The sequence below is a fragment of the Micromys minutus genome, assembly GCF_963924665.1.
Source record: "Micromys minutus genome assembly, chromosome: 9".
In the NCBI taxonomy this organism is placed as follows: domain Eukaryota; kingdom Metazoa; phylum Chordata; class Mammalia; order Rodentia; family Muridae; genus Micromys; species Micromys minutus.
The window spans coordinates 25,875,230-25,890,350 of record NC_137978.1 but is presented as its reverse complement, the minus strand read 5'-3'; the positions used below and the strand labels follow the sequence as shown (position 1 = coordinate 25,890,350).

General features: G+C 40.3%; 1 protein-coding gene across 2 annotated transcripts in view; it reads right to left on the bottom strand.

The window, feature by feature from the left end:
• USP24 (ubiquitin specific peptidase 24) overlaps positions 1-15,121 on the bottom strand; it is a 125,560-nt gene that overhangs the window by 51,403 nt on the left and 59,036 nt on the right. For both annotated transcript variants that reach the window (XM_080922047.1, XM_080922048.1), the window contains exons 23-33: positions 15,038-15,091; positions 13,514-13,629; positions 11,763-11,829; positions 11,534-11,644; positions 10,271-10,369; positions 10,004-10,177; positions 7,391-7,476; positions 7,081-7,174; positions 5,258-5,413; positions 2,288-2,385; positions 32-127 (exon numbers count right to left, since the gene is read on the bottom strand). In XM_080922047.1, coding sequence (XP_080778173.1) covers positions 32-127; positions 2,288-2,385; positions 5,258-5,413; positions 7,081-7,174; positions 7,391-7,476; positions 10,004-10,177; positions 10,271-10,369; positions 11,534-11,644; positions 11,763-11,829; positions 13,514-13,629; positions 15,038-15,091 — 1,151 coding nt within the window. The remainder of the gene's footprint in view (positions 1-31; positions 128-2,287; positions 2,386-5,257; positions 5,414-7,080; positions 7,175-7,390; positions 7,477-10,003; positions 10,178-10,270; positions 10,370-11,533; positions 11,645-11,762; positions 11,830-13,513; positions 13,630-15,037; positions 15,092-15,121) is intronic.

The following is a 15,121-nucleotide window of genomic DNA, read 5'->3' as shown; positions in this document are numbered from 1 at the left end:
CTTGAGAGAATAATGCGGTACATCTTCATACCTTGCAAGCTGCAGACAGATGGAGTAAACCCCTTGCCTTGTCTCATAGTCTACTTCTGATGGAATGGAATCTCTCTGCATGACATTTACAACCAAACTTCAAAAAAGAACAAACAGAGTATACTAAACCTTCGATTTCTTCAAAACAGAAAACTAAATGCAGTATTTCATAAATGTTTAGTTACCAAATTTCTACACATAAATAAATTACCCACATACATACTTTTATCACAAGGACTTCCATAATAATTCGACCTGTGGTTTTGCGTTACAGATATCCCAGACAGTATGTTCAGACTGCAGCTTTTCTCACTAACTGGTTTGCCATTACAGAACGATGCTTACCTTGGCATTAGCCAAACTATATTAGCAACTCAAAAATATATAAGAATTGGTGTATTCAGTCATGCCTGATTTTAATCTCTACATTTCCTGCTTCCATCCTTACCTCTCCCCCTTCAAATCTATTCTTAGAAGGTCAACCAGAGTGACTCTTTAACATCGATCAGATCATGGTACTCACCTGCACAAAGCTGTTCACTAGCTTCCTATGTAAACAGAAAGGGCAGAGTGTGAAGAGCAGACTGTGAGGTGCTACACATCCTGATCCCAAGTGTCCAGAGTGTCACTGGCTTCGAGCACTCTGGCCTCTGGTGCCCTACAGAGGTACTAAGCAGCTTTCCCACACAAGAGAAGACAACTAGCTGCTGGCCAAGCTTTGCCCCTTCTGAGTTTTCAAGTTTCTGTAAAATGTCACCTCACCAAGTGGATTTTCTCATCTACTATTAAGAATCATAACCTTACTCCTTAGCTTCCTCTTCTGTGTCTTTCTATAGCTCTTAATCCCTTTTAGCATGACCCTTTACTGACTGGCCTACCATTTGTCTCCCTCTCTAGCAGACCGAAAGCTTTATGGGGACATAAATTTTGTCTACTTTATTCACTGCTCTGTTCCCATTGCTTAAAATAATGCATAACATATAAACTAACAAATACACACAGTAAGTTCAAGAACAATGCCTTGACTACCATAGACATGCAAACTGTTGGGCAATTTGAAATTAGTGTTTAAAGAACATTTCTAAAATGTAGAATGAACACTGGATATAGTGGCTGAAGCCAAGGCTACAGAATTGACATACAGCAGGCCCGCCTGAGTTAATTCCAGGCTAGCCTGGCCTACAGAATAAGACCCTGCCTCAAGGAAAGAAGGAGTTGGGGTGGACAAATAAAGGGAGAAAGGAAGCCTGTGGGGAGGGGCTGCAGGGAGAAGGAGGTAAGCACAAGAAATTTCTTGTGCACACCAGAACTTTCACAATTTTATGTTACGTGCGTGTGTGTGTGTGTGTGTGTGTGTGTGTGTGTGTGTGTGTGTGTGTAAGACCCTGCGGGAATCTGAAGATGGTGTTGGATCCCGTGGAACTGTCATTAGCAGTGGTTGTTAACTGCCATGTGGGTACTGGGAACCAAACCCAGGTCCTCTGTAAGAGTGTGTACTCTTAACCACTGAGCCATCTATCTACCGGCTGCTTGGGAATTCTTTTAATCCTCCTTTCCCCTCTTATCTTCAAGGTCTCTACTTAGATTCTCTTCTATGCTATTTTTCCACACAGAACTTCTATTAACCATCTTTTGCTTAAACTCCAAGTTGGTCTTCCTTCCTTCCTGCCTGAGAACCTTTCTTCACTTTTGACCTTCTAGTCAGGTCTACCTGAGTAGACATAAGAGACAAGCAATACATGTTTATGCTTTTTACTCACCCTGCCCTCTACTGGATTATAGCACTTTCTCTGCTTACTGACCTAAGGAATATTCTACTCATTCTCAACTCCCAGCTCAAAGATCGAGTTTGTGAATCATTTCCTAGCTTCTTACTCCGGTCACTGCCTTCAGGCCGGCTAGCTGTAAGTCTCACTCACACGCAAGCTTCTCAAGAGACGAGTGCCACCTAATCAACTTCACCACCATCAGTGCTGCTGCAATGCAGGACACAAACTCATGAACTCAAAGAGGCGACCACCTCAATTTTACTGTTCTTGAAAATCTCCCTCCCTTGCAGAGGGGAAAGACATTCTTCACTAAGTTTTCCCAAGTAATGAAAAGTCAGAAAATGAATAGACGCATCCTAAGATACCAAAGCACCACTCCTACTTGTGCTAACCGTCAGAATGCCTCACACAATTCACTGGAGGAACGCACAAGGCTTCCAAGGGAGAAATAAACCATGTGGCCTTGATGGGTTTTGCAGCTCACGAACCTCAAGCCTCCGGCTTTGAGAAAGTTCTCACAGAAGGACTTCGCACAGCTTCTTGCCATGTCATCATCAGCTGTCGGCATGAGTTTGGAGCTTAGAACCTGGGGAACAGGAAGCAGTCAGTCACTCAAACGTTTTCTGTAGAGCGTACTCTGGCTTACACAGCTCCCAGCAGAATTCCTTTGATGCCCTCTTAGTTCTCCTGAAGATTATGAAAGCTGATCTCCCTCAATAAAGACAATCACATTTTCCCATACTGTGCTTAATTAGGAGTTCTTTTTCTAGTTTTGAGCCAAGTGTTTTCAGGAAATGCCTTCAAGCTTAGATAACAAATAAATTCATGTAAAATATATTCTTTAAACACACACAGGCTAGAGTTTTACAACAGCTCAAAAACAGACAGCACTAGCTGTCCCTGCAGAGCACAGCACCTCCTCACTGGACATGTGCTCTGCTGGGGGCACAGCCGTTCCCTGTAAGGCTGAGGTGGGTCTTCCTCTAACATCTCTGTCCTCTGATACTGCAGAGCCTACCTTGAAGTAAAGTGTAATTGAATACTGTGGTGGGGGAGGATTCTGGCACAGAAATCAGTTTAGTAACAACTCAGTCCTGTTCTCGTTTTATCAGCTTTGAGCTGAGAGATCATGTAATTTCCCCACAGCTAAAGGAGGACACTGACTGAACCAGATGCAACACAAGTGTCAGACCAAGACAATGGTAAGGTGTTCAGCGAGCAGCGGAACAAACAAGTGTCCAGGAAACAACAGAGCAGTTAGTTGTTCTGATTTAAATATCTCACGCAATCTTAGTTTTAAACTAGATATTTTGAACTCAAAATACTTTTCTATTCTAAAAACTCTACTTCTGTGACCTTCTGGGCATTATGAGCTTATGTATCTAATATGGGTTTTTGATGGTTGTTTTAATTAGAGACACTTTCTTCTCTTTGGGAAAGGGGTCCTCAGCTGCAGAGAATAAGCACAGCCTGGAGGAGGAGAGTCCCTGCTCTGCAGTCCTTCCTGTGAGCAGTTAGCCCTTTGCGCGCGCGCGCACACACACACACACACACACACACACACACACGCGCGCGCGCACGCGCACACACACCTCATACTTAACAACAATTTAGTGAAAATCAATTTTCCTCAAAGGACCAGGTATTCATTGTATTAATTTTGAGGTTTCTTGGTAGACAAGTATAAACTAATAGCAAAGTTCAAGGACAGTAGGATTTTAGGAACTAGCAAAAACAAGTACTTTTGGGGGAGTTATGTTTTCTACATATTTTGTACATTTGAAGCAGAAGAGATCTATGGAATGGAACTCAGTTACTTCACAACCCTAAATTACAGCGGAGGTGTTTATAATCAGTGCTTTGGTTATAAGACAATGCGTTCTAGACAGTTTGTGCCAGCACAGCCCTGTTCTGCTAGGTGCTCTTAAATATAGATGGTAAAGGTACACCTCAGCTTCCCAGAAACATCTACTCAAAAGCAATAAATCCAGTAAAAAACCATAAGGTGAAAAATCTAAGTAGGACAAAAACTTCTAGATATTTTTGTTTTTAAATATTATATTTATTTCCAAATGCCCATGTTATATAAGGGCATATTTCATATAAAAACTGATTTATTAAATATTTTCTCTTTTAAGCTAATCTGTCTTTTCAGAATCATGAATACTCTAAGGCTAATATGCAATATCATCATGCTCTGAACATACAAGCAACAAGTGGAACAGAAAAGGGATAACTATACACTCCAAATTACATTAGATGAGTACACTACAGGAAAAATACATGTTTCCCCTTACTAATTATAACATTTGTTATGACTCAAAATCTACTCAAAATGCAATGCTAATCAAGATACCTGTTATCCATTTAGGCACAAAGGTACACCAAGGCTGCTTAGTTACTGATGTGCACATACCTCTGTGCAATAAAGCCAAGTCATTTAATCACAGACACAGTGATTAAAGGGTTTGATCTACGAGCAGAAAGGTCTGCACCCCGGAACTTTCCCCTTTGTTTACACTTTGCTTTCCTAATTAGGTGCACCTAGCATCCCATGTCTTACTTAAAAACCTGGAAGTCACTACCTTTGTCTTTTTTAACTACTGTAATAATTTGTACACAGGAAACAAGTAGTGTTTGGTGAATTAAATATATTCATTTAAAGCTGCTTTTAATGAGGTAAGTAACTGAACTTGAATGACTGTATGCACCCCAAATTCACCCTTTCAAATTTTAATTCCAAGTGTATAACAGGGTGTTGGGGCTATGGGAAATGATTAGGTCCTGAAATGATGTGCTCATGAGGTGGACTGGTGTTCTAAATGACTTCAGAGAGCCATCTTACCCTTTGCCTACCAAGTAAGTACTCAGTGAGCCATGAGGAGGTTCTCATCGGACACTGACTCAGCTGATGGTTTAATCTGAGATTATCCAGTATCCACAACTATAAGCAATAAATTGTGACTTAAGTTAATTCAGTCTATAGATTCATTATAAAACCCTGGATGACTAAAAGATAATATAACAAAAGTTCTAATAAAATAATAATAACTCTAATTCACTTAATAGCCTTCTTAGAACTTGAAATAGTAATGTTAGTATGTTTCTTGACAAATTCTTCATAAATTTGTTAATGGCATCAAACTACAACTTAAAGAAATATTATAATGTATTTAATCAAGAAAGCTAAAGATAATTCATATTATAGCCTTGCAAAGCTTATAGAGGAAGGCAAGAAGATGTCTGACACAGAATTTCCTATTCTTTTACTTAAATGCTAGTTTGTGAGTAAACAATGTGTAGAGGTATAAAGGGAAAAAAAATTAAGAATTTTCAAAGGTGAAAAAAGTTTCACTTTTTCCCCCTGCATTAATTTTCTGGTAGAACATCCCATAATAAAATCTTTCACTTGATTCTGGTGTCTGTCAAATGAAATGGAAGGAAATGGCATTTCTTACTTCCAAGTTGTAGAGCACTCTGAAGGTTGACATGCCAGGAGCAAAAGAGCGAAACAAACTTTCCAAGATGGAGCTGGCGCTTGGCTGATGCTGCTGCTTTGAGGAGAGTGATGGCGACTTTGAAGACTGGGAGCCTGTTTCAGACAGCAGAGTTTTCTATGTTTGGAAGAGTAGGAAAAAACCCACATTACTTAAAAGCACACTTTAAAGAGAAGCAAATCTCAGTGCTTTGTGTTCTTTTTTCTTTAATATAAGTCACAATAAAAAGGTTCTTTAAAAAAGGGAGGGGGCTTCATAAAATCACATAATCTCCATTCACAAAGCACCCAGCTCACTCTGCAGCTGAGCTCAGTGAATAAGTCACACGTCATGAGTGCCTTGGGACTGCATTCTTAGAAATACCCGCAACGCCATTTTGATTTGTTTCCACCTTTATATTTTTATGCTCTTAATAAAACTGTAAGATTGCTGATTTAGTAGTCTTGAGGATTTCTTTTCAACTGACTGATATTTCATGGTTAAATGAGTTCTCTCCAAGCCCCAGACAACACAATTGAGCAGATCCAAATTTCAACTACTAAAATATTAAATAAAAAACTCAGTTTCAACAACTTTGGCATAAATTTCTTCTGAGAATGTAATTAAATATGACATATAAAATAGTTGATGTATAAATCTCTTTGGAAACAATATTTTAGAAATTAAAACAAAATTAATTTTATTAATTTTATTCTCTTTTTTTCTCTGCAGTGTTAGGTACTGAACTCAATACTCTTTATGAGGGCAAGTGTCATAATGCCCAGACCTTGTCTTTTTGAGAAAAGACCCTGTTATGCAGTTCAGTGTGACCTTAAACTCAGATCAGATCTTCCTGCCTGAGCCTCCTGAGTGTTAGATTACAGGCAGGCACCAACAAACTCAGCCAGGATGAACTTTAAGTGTCACTTGTGAAAAAAAGTAACAACAACTTCATTATGCACGACTTCAGACATGGAGTGATCAGATCCAAGGAGGCATCTTCTGGGAACACAGAGGTCCTTGGACCCAGATCTCCAGTGAAACCAGGAGTGTGAAGCATGCAGGATTGTCCTCTCAAAGGCATAGACACGCACACTGTTTAGTCTAAATGACTAGTACATTATCTGTATACCCAGGAACTTGCCCAAGCTCCCATAAACAGAACCAGAAGTAACTAATAGTCCTACACTATATGACCAAGACCACACCAGACCCTTCTTAGGCTCTTAGCTAGTACAGCATCTCTCTAGAACCCATCTTCTTGGAAGAAATGACATGTATCCTGAGTTGAGTTTCAATATAATTATACTTCCTTGTGCACTGGGAGATTATACTACATCAGGATCAGGAAATGTTTTTTTGTTTTTTTTCCCTTCCGTGTTTAAATTTGTTAACAATAAATCAGCATCGATGAAGTCAGTCCAGGTTTCCATTCTCACCTCTTGGGGCTTTACTCCATAGCCTGGTACCGGCAGAGGCCCTTTCAGCATTGTAGAAGAGAAACATCTCAACACATCAGAACTGCCTGACCCCTGAACAGTAAGTACATCTCTCTGGGGCCTCAGTCTTCCCTTCCATACCAGGAGCACAGAGAAGATTCTTCCTAATCCATTTCATAAGTGGATTTGTTTGGACCTTTTACAAGGCAACCCAAGGATCTGATTTTGACTTAAGGCAAGGGTCAAAAAAGAAAAGTACTACAGAAAGATGATATCATATGACCTTCACAGGATTCAGGTAATGCTTTCAGTGAATCATGGCACAAAATTTCAAGCTAGTTAAACAACTATCAAAAATCGGAATACCTTTCTGCCTAAAGAATCCAGCTGATCAAGGGCTTCTTGAATGGCTGGATCAGTGGGTATCAAGAGCAGAAGCTTCCGTACTCGCAGAGTTATCCTGAGACAAATTTCAAAAATAAAGTACATTTCTTTAATTTCTTTCATATAAGCTATGGCTTCAGTAACAAGTCTTTTAATATAAGTTTATATACTACTATGAAATAAATTTAGCATATATATATATGATATATAATGAAATATATTTCAAGTAAAATTTACTTGGCTCATTAACTTTAAGAACGTGCTTTCAAGCCTCACAAATACATGCATTTACCTTGGCTCCTCTAGATTGGCAAGTTGGTATAGCATGTCGAACACATTACATACAAGTGCCATCACCACACCAGGGAGAGACTTCTCCTGAGGGAAAAACACCAAATATAAATACTAGCAAAAGAATTTTCTTTTTCTAACCAAACTTACAAACAACACTTGTTCTGAGAAGTGGGCACTACGAAGTGGGTATCACTCAGTCAACACCTCCCGGCTACCTGCTTGGACCAAGGCCCAAGAAGCAGAAAGCAGAAGTGAAGTAAAGGGGCTGTGTAGTGCCACAACAGAAAGCAGGCAATAAGCTTATCAGTGGCTTTCTGGAGCAACAAGAAAATGAATGATTTGAAAAAAAAAAAAACTGAAGTAGTATCTATGTGTACAACCACTCACATCTGACACCCCGGTAGATGGAACTCAAGGTGAAAATGTTACTCTTGTTTTAACTAATGATCAGAGAAGACAAAGTAAACAAAACCACAAAACAAAGAGGTTCAGAAGTAATTAAAGTCAAGATACCTGGTCACAAGGCACAAGAAATGACATCAATATAGGATATATTTATATGTAGACTTTTAATAAATTCACACATAGACATAACTCTGAATATATGAGTTAGTTTGTTGAATTCAAAATCACTATCAATACGGCTTTGTTAACCATCAGACGACACTGAGATTTCTTAAGTTCTTGTTAAGGAGTACTGAGCTTGTTAAGGAAGTGCTCTGTGCTACCTACAGTGATCATGCCATCAAGAACAAAGAATCCAAGACTTTACATACGGATTAAAGGACTACATGTAATAAACACACATCTTACAAATACTTTCACTTCACATGTATTTCCTCTCTAGACAGTGAAACCCTAAAGAACTGAACAGCTTTCTTCAGTTTTCTGTGTCTCTGACGCCAGCCTCAGAAATTATAAACTGATCAATTATCTCATGAAGTTCAAGTACTGACCAACCCAGGTACTGTTTCAGGTGTTAGGGTAAGGCAGCAAACAAAATAAACCGGTTCGGTCTCATGGAGCTTAGAGAAGGGACACGAGCAGGTGTAAGGCCAGAAATGGGGTTGACAATGTAAGCAGGATGTCCAGGACGGCAGACCAACTAGCTACTGCTTGAGCAAAAGCTGAAGTGAGAATAAGACACCCTGGTGAACTTGCACAGGCAATGAAAGTGCATTTGAGGGCCATTAGCACTGCAGCTATAAAGGTGTGAGAGGAGGGTCATAGCAGAAGGCCTCAGACATGCTCCAGGGGTGGAGTTAGAACAGCAGACCCTGAAGGTCTCGAAAGGCCTTAACTTTTGCTTTGAGTGGGATGGTAGCAATAGTGAGTTTAGGAGCGGCACAGTATGATTTTGGGGATGTTGTGTGCCATGCAGACTCCTGACATGGTAGTTAATACTAACATTCAGGTGAAGGATGATGGCTGCCCTGAACAGTTCAGAAGCTGTGAAGGCAGAGAAAAGTAGCTGGATTCTGAACACACGGGAAAGGTAGAGCCAGATTTGTAGGTGCATATAGGTTTAAGAGAAAGGAAGGCTCATAGGCAGCGGTTCTTAACCTGTGGGTTCTTGACCCTTTCACAGGGGTCACCTAAGACCACGATATTTACACTACAATCCCTAACAGTAGCAATAAAAATGACTGAATGAAAAGTTACTAATGAAAACTGAGGGTCACCACAACATGAGGAACTGTAGTACAGGGTCAGATCATTAGGAAGGTTGAGAATCACTGAATCAGTAAGAACAAGGATGTCATGATCTGAGATGGATTGAGACTATAAAATGAAAAACTTAGGAACGAGGGCAAGGAGATAAGAGAGGGATGACGAGGGGCTCAGCTTTGGGAATATCACTGGGGTGAAGAGTGGTCAATGAGGGGACACTGGGTTAGTAGGCAGATCATGTCTGTGGGCTTCATGCAATGCAATTTGGGAATAAATTCAGAGAAAAGGAAGGTCCAAGGAGTAGGCTGGAAACTCCTCTGTATAAAGGATGAAGAGGAACCGATAAAGGAGATTAAAGACTAGTGCACAGGATAGGGTGAGTACCGAGAGCCAAACAAACAAAAGTATTTTAAGAGACCATCATGCTCCCCTGAAACATGAAGACGGGGACTGAGAGGTGGAGAACACAAACCTGGGCCAGAGCAGGCAGAGCACATACGGATGATGGTCAGTGAGACCCAGGATCTGCCCATCTCTGCTTCCCAAGGGATAGGAATACAAACATGTACCATCATTCCCTACTTTTTACATGGAAGCTAGGAGCTGAACTCAGCTCGCCAGGGTTGTATGGCAAACACTTTACTCAATGACCTACCTTCTCTGCCAGTAAAGTAAGTACTAAAAAAGCACAACATATCTGAGTACTGAGGACAACTCAGTGGAGAGGGATAAAAAACCAAAGAAGAAAGATGTAGAAGAGGACAGCAGGAGGTCAGACAGGAAAATCAAGTCAGTGCTTCAGAACATTCCAAGACTGAGGCTGGACATTCTGTATCCTCTCAGCTCCGAATCAGTTCCCAATTACAGTTATTCAGATCTTCCGAGAATAAACAGATGCGATCACTCAAACCTGTATAGGTTGAAAGCAGAAAGTTTCTACCTGTTCCATAGCATAGGATGAACTGAAGACCCCACTGCTACTGCTGCTGGAGCTGGTTGAGGAGTCGGCAGAGCTCCCAGAGGGGGTCCCACTGCCAGAAGTCTTCACGGTAAGAACTTGTTCATCAGAAAATCCCAGCTGGTGGAGGAGCTTTTGGTCCTTATTCACTGTCAGCTGCGAGAGGTTGTTTCTTAGTTACTGAGAGTAAAAGAGGAGGAAACTATCCAGCCCTGGGCTAACATGCCAACAACTGTTGTTTAAACCTACCAGACTATCATTCGTAAATATCTGTATGTTGTCCACGGGAGAGCACAGCTGTTTGGCTATCTTCCACCGGACACTGCCTATGGTTTCATTACTGTGAGCCTAGAAAATAAAATACAACACTAGGGTGATAGAACTCATTTATTCAGTTCACTTCATTACTCTGTGGAAGGAAGTTCTTAATTGTCGAGCCTTCTCTGCAGTCTTTCATTTACTTAGTCCTTCACACAACAGTACCGAGCATCTGCTATGTACTGGACCCTTTGCTACAAAGTAGGAAGACAGCAGAGTCCTCTCTGAATTCCTGCTCATGGGTGGTTCCCCTTATACAGTGTTGAATGATTTATGCCATGTTTGCATTCCTCCCCTTTATGTGTAGAGTAAGATCTCAAGCCATTCCCAGGAAGGGACTGCTAACTGCACCCTTTCTCATCAACCCCTTAACAGCCACCCTGTGAGCTTTTATACCTGCTGCTCTCTACCTAAAAGACTGCACCGATAAAAACAATTACTCTGCTGCTTCTCAAATCCCAGCTGAAATGTGACCCATCTCAGAGTCATCTTTATCCAAGATATTTCATGAATATCATCATCTTCAACTAGCTTACTATCCTTTACCATTACTCTATAACACTTATCCTCACAAGGCACTGTGTTTTATACTTACTTATATATCTGCTTATATTCCAAGCTGTCCTTTCATTTCAGGCTTACTCTGTTTTATGTATGTGTGTGTATGCATTCATGAGTGTGAAAACCACAGACTGGTGTCAAGTGTCTTTTTCTTTTTTAAAAGATTTGTTTATTTATTATATATGAGTACACTGTAGCTGTCTTCAGACACACCAGAAGAGGGCATCGGATCTCATTACAGATGGTTGTGAGCCACCATGTGGTTGCTGGGTATTGAACTCAGGACCTCTGGAAGAGCAGTCAGTGCTCTTAACAGCTAAGCCATCGTTCCAGCCCAAGTGTCTTTTTCTACTATTCTCCACCTTACTGTTTGAGACACTCATTGAACCTAGAGTTCACTGAATGGCTAAGCAACCTCTAGGGAATCTCCCTAGACCCCGCCCCCAGCTCTAGGATTATAAGTAAATACTACCACGCCCAGCTTTCACCTGGGTGCTAGGGATCCAAGCAGGTCTCATGTTTGCTCCCAGAGATCTCAGTCTGTATTTTCAATTTATTTATCAACTACAGCTGGGAACTGTCATTTATCTCCACCAACATCAATCTTATGAAAATAGGTATAGATAAACCTACCTCTACAGTGAAGGTATCTTTGGTAGACTCGTAGGTAACATTAAGAGTTAAAAGATGTCCATGAAATGAGGCACCATGAGGTAGAATAGTTCGTGGAACAGAGTAAAAATCCTTGAAAGAGATAAGCCAACTGAGTCAGACTTACAGTGGCACAACTGCACAGATCAAACGTAATTTGCCACCTCTTCTAGCAATATGAGTAAAGTCACTCTAAAAGAAGGGAACATACCTCTATTGTGATCACATAGCGTTCTGCCAGAAGAAGCAGTCTCTCGATTATCACAAGTTTGGTTGATCTGTGCATTATGAAAACCAAGAAAGTTTTAAAATATATTTGAAATAAACTGCTGACTTCAGCTCACTTCTATTCTATTTCACAAAACCCAGACTCATAGTCAACAATCACTGGTCACAACTGAAACCCACAAGGATTAGATTCTGATTCCACGCTGTATTTAAACCCACTCACAGCTACTATGCTCAGATGGAATGTGGGAGGTGAAGCCTGCTCCTTCTCATGTTCCCTCTCCTTTTTAAACAGTTGTTTCATGGAAAGTAGACCTAAGTCCTCAGGTCTTCATGTTCACCAGTCCACCAACAATGAACAGCAGAGAATTTGATGTTCATGATCTTATAACTAACATATGTCACAAAATTCGACAAAAACATGGAATATGACAAGGTTCCAACTTGTCAGGACAATCAGAAGACAAATGGAAGCAAATATACTATGAACACAAGTTGTTAACTGAAAATAAAATCCAATGACTATTTGATCAATGACTCTTACTTTGACAGCTCATGTTCAAAGAGCTACATCTGTTAAGGAAGCCCATGCTAACACCCTCACTTTAAATAGCGCTTGTCTCAATCACACTGTCCATCCTCCCAAAGGCGGAGGAGAAATACTCAAGACCTTAGTAAGCAAGAAAAGTGAGCAGCCTGTTCTGAGTCCACCTCAACAATGAACTGAATTACAGACAGCACTGTGATGGTGAAACTACAGTAGAATAACCCAAACCCCCTAGACTACAGTAATTACAGACTCTAAAAGGACAAACTACAATAGTCTTATTCAGACTCAACTCTGAAATAGTTCATTAACACTATTTAAATAAGAACATTTTAAACATTTTTGTGGTTTCTTTAGTTTGCTATATTTGAGAATCAAAATAAAAAGCACTCAAAAAAGATGGGCTAAACATATGTTCATTTAAAGTAGCAACTGGCAAACACAATCTTATAGGTCATAAATGACTGGTGGATAAATTGCTAAGGAACTGAGCAACAGAACTGAACTAAATCTTAGAAACATTGTAATAAGATTTCCATGCACATGCGCACACAGAAATACATGCAAACATATGCTCACACACACATGCACACAAGAATGAGGAAAGCATTCATTCTTATCATGAACTGATTCTTTAATTGCTTTACTTTGGCCATTTAAAATGGGGTCTTGGGACTAGGTTTCATTCCATCACTTCATATTAATAAACTATAACATATAAAACTCAGTGTCTTGACTACTGTGTGTGTGTGTGTGTGTGTGTGTGTGTGTAAGTAAGTAATATCTCAACAAGTTAAAATACACACATTGCTCCAGGAGTAAAAAAAGGACTGTACAAGTATCTGCCAGTAGAGGGCAGCAGAGGGATACTCGGAGCATTAAATAAATCCTAATGATCAGGCTACACATAATCAAATAGAAGATGAAGTAAAAGAACAATGTGTCCATGGGGCAGATGGGCAGGTACAAGCGATACTCAGGTGACTCCAGTGATGACCTGCAGATCTTCAGGGCACTGACAAAAGGTGGACATTAGGAAACATACAACTATCTTTCTCCAAGGTAGAACAGCTTACAGAAGCTCTGAGGACCCCCGTGAAGAGATGTTGGGGAGGAGATAGTGTAAACATTTGTAACTATATTCATTTTTGTGTTGTGCGTCTGCGTTCACTTTTGAAGCCACTTACCTATATGGAGACTGAACTGATGTTGCTACAGTTGGCATGGCAGTTGCAGTGAGCATTTTGGTTGCTCGGGTCACAGCATGTGTTAGAGTGGGGCCACCGAGTGCTGAGCTGGCTGCCTGTAAAGTACAAAACAACATTCTATGTCTGGGTTCCGCACCCTGGTCTCTGACACTGAGGCTAGCTTCTTGCTGCGAAAGCTACCCTGGACACTGCAAAGTGCTTAGCAGGATCCCTGGCTAATCATTAGGTGTCAACCAGATTCTTTTCAGTTATGACAATCAGTATTCACCATGTAACCTGTGGGAGACAAGTAAGAGCCAGTCGAGGGCTATGAGGTGGCTCAGCAGGTAAAGCACTTGCCAAGGAAGCATAAGGATCTGAGCTGAACCCTGGAAGCCAAGTAAAGACAGAAGGAGAACTAACTTCATAAAATCTTGTCTTCCAACCTCCACATATGCAACATGGGATGTGAATCCCTCTGTACTATCACACACACACACACACACACACACACACACACACACACACACACACACAATAAAAAATATTAAAAAGAGCTAACTGAGATCTGCTAATACTTATATTGTGCTTCATATAGAAGAACTTGAATATTTGAGTCATTTATGATGACTTATTTATATAGGAGTCACAATTTGAGGAATACTATATACAGTATAGAATAGCACATTGCCATGAGGGAGATCAATTAACATCTGGGGACAGTGGCATTTATACTTTTATTAGCTATAAAACTTAAGCACAGATTTCAAGTGAACATTAATCAATGCTTTAGTCATCATGATGGAACTAAGGCGGTCAAAGTGAATGAGATGGTATTAAACCACAGGCTTCTAGTGAACAGAGACTGTCAACATATTTACTTCTAAGTCTCCTGCTGTGGTATGAAATAGCATTTATTGGATAAATTATGTGAAACATGGACACTCTACTACCAATGTTGACTCTATGTACAACAGATGGTTCCACATGTCCCAGAAGTGGGAGCTAGCTAGATGGACAGACAGATAGGAGAGGGGATGAGATAGAAGATTTTATACAGAGTGTAATTGGTGTGTGTGTGTGTGTGAGCATGCACACATACGTGCATATGTTCATGAGTACATGTATGAGCTCATGCATGTGGAGGCCAGAATTTAATACCAGGTACCTATTGCTCTCTATCTTGTTTTTTGATGCAGGGTCTCTTCACTGAGCCTGAAACTCAGTGTCTTGGATTAGGTTTGCAGGACAAGTGAGGCCCTGAGAGTCACTTCCAGTACTGGAGTTACACATCCCCACAGCAATGCCAACACCTAGTTCTGAATGTGGTTTTCATACTTTGTAGCAAGCCCTTAGCCCCTGACCAACATTAGTGGTCATACCTATCCCCACACCATGACTTTTGATCGATTCTCCAATTGTGCTTAGACACAAATATCAGCATTCAACATTTATCCGAAAACATAAACTTACAAAAGGGGAAAAGAACTCATTTAAAAGACAAGTTAACAAATTTTTACTCACTTCTAGTCTTGTATAACAATCAGCAATGAATTTTTTATGTAAAGACACTGAGTCCTGAAAATAGGAAGTACATAAAAATTAAAA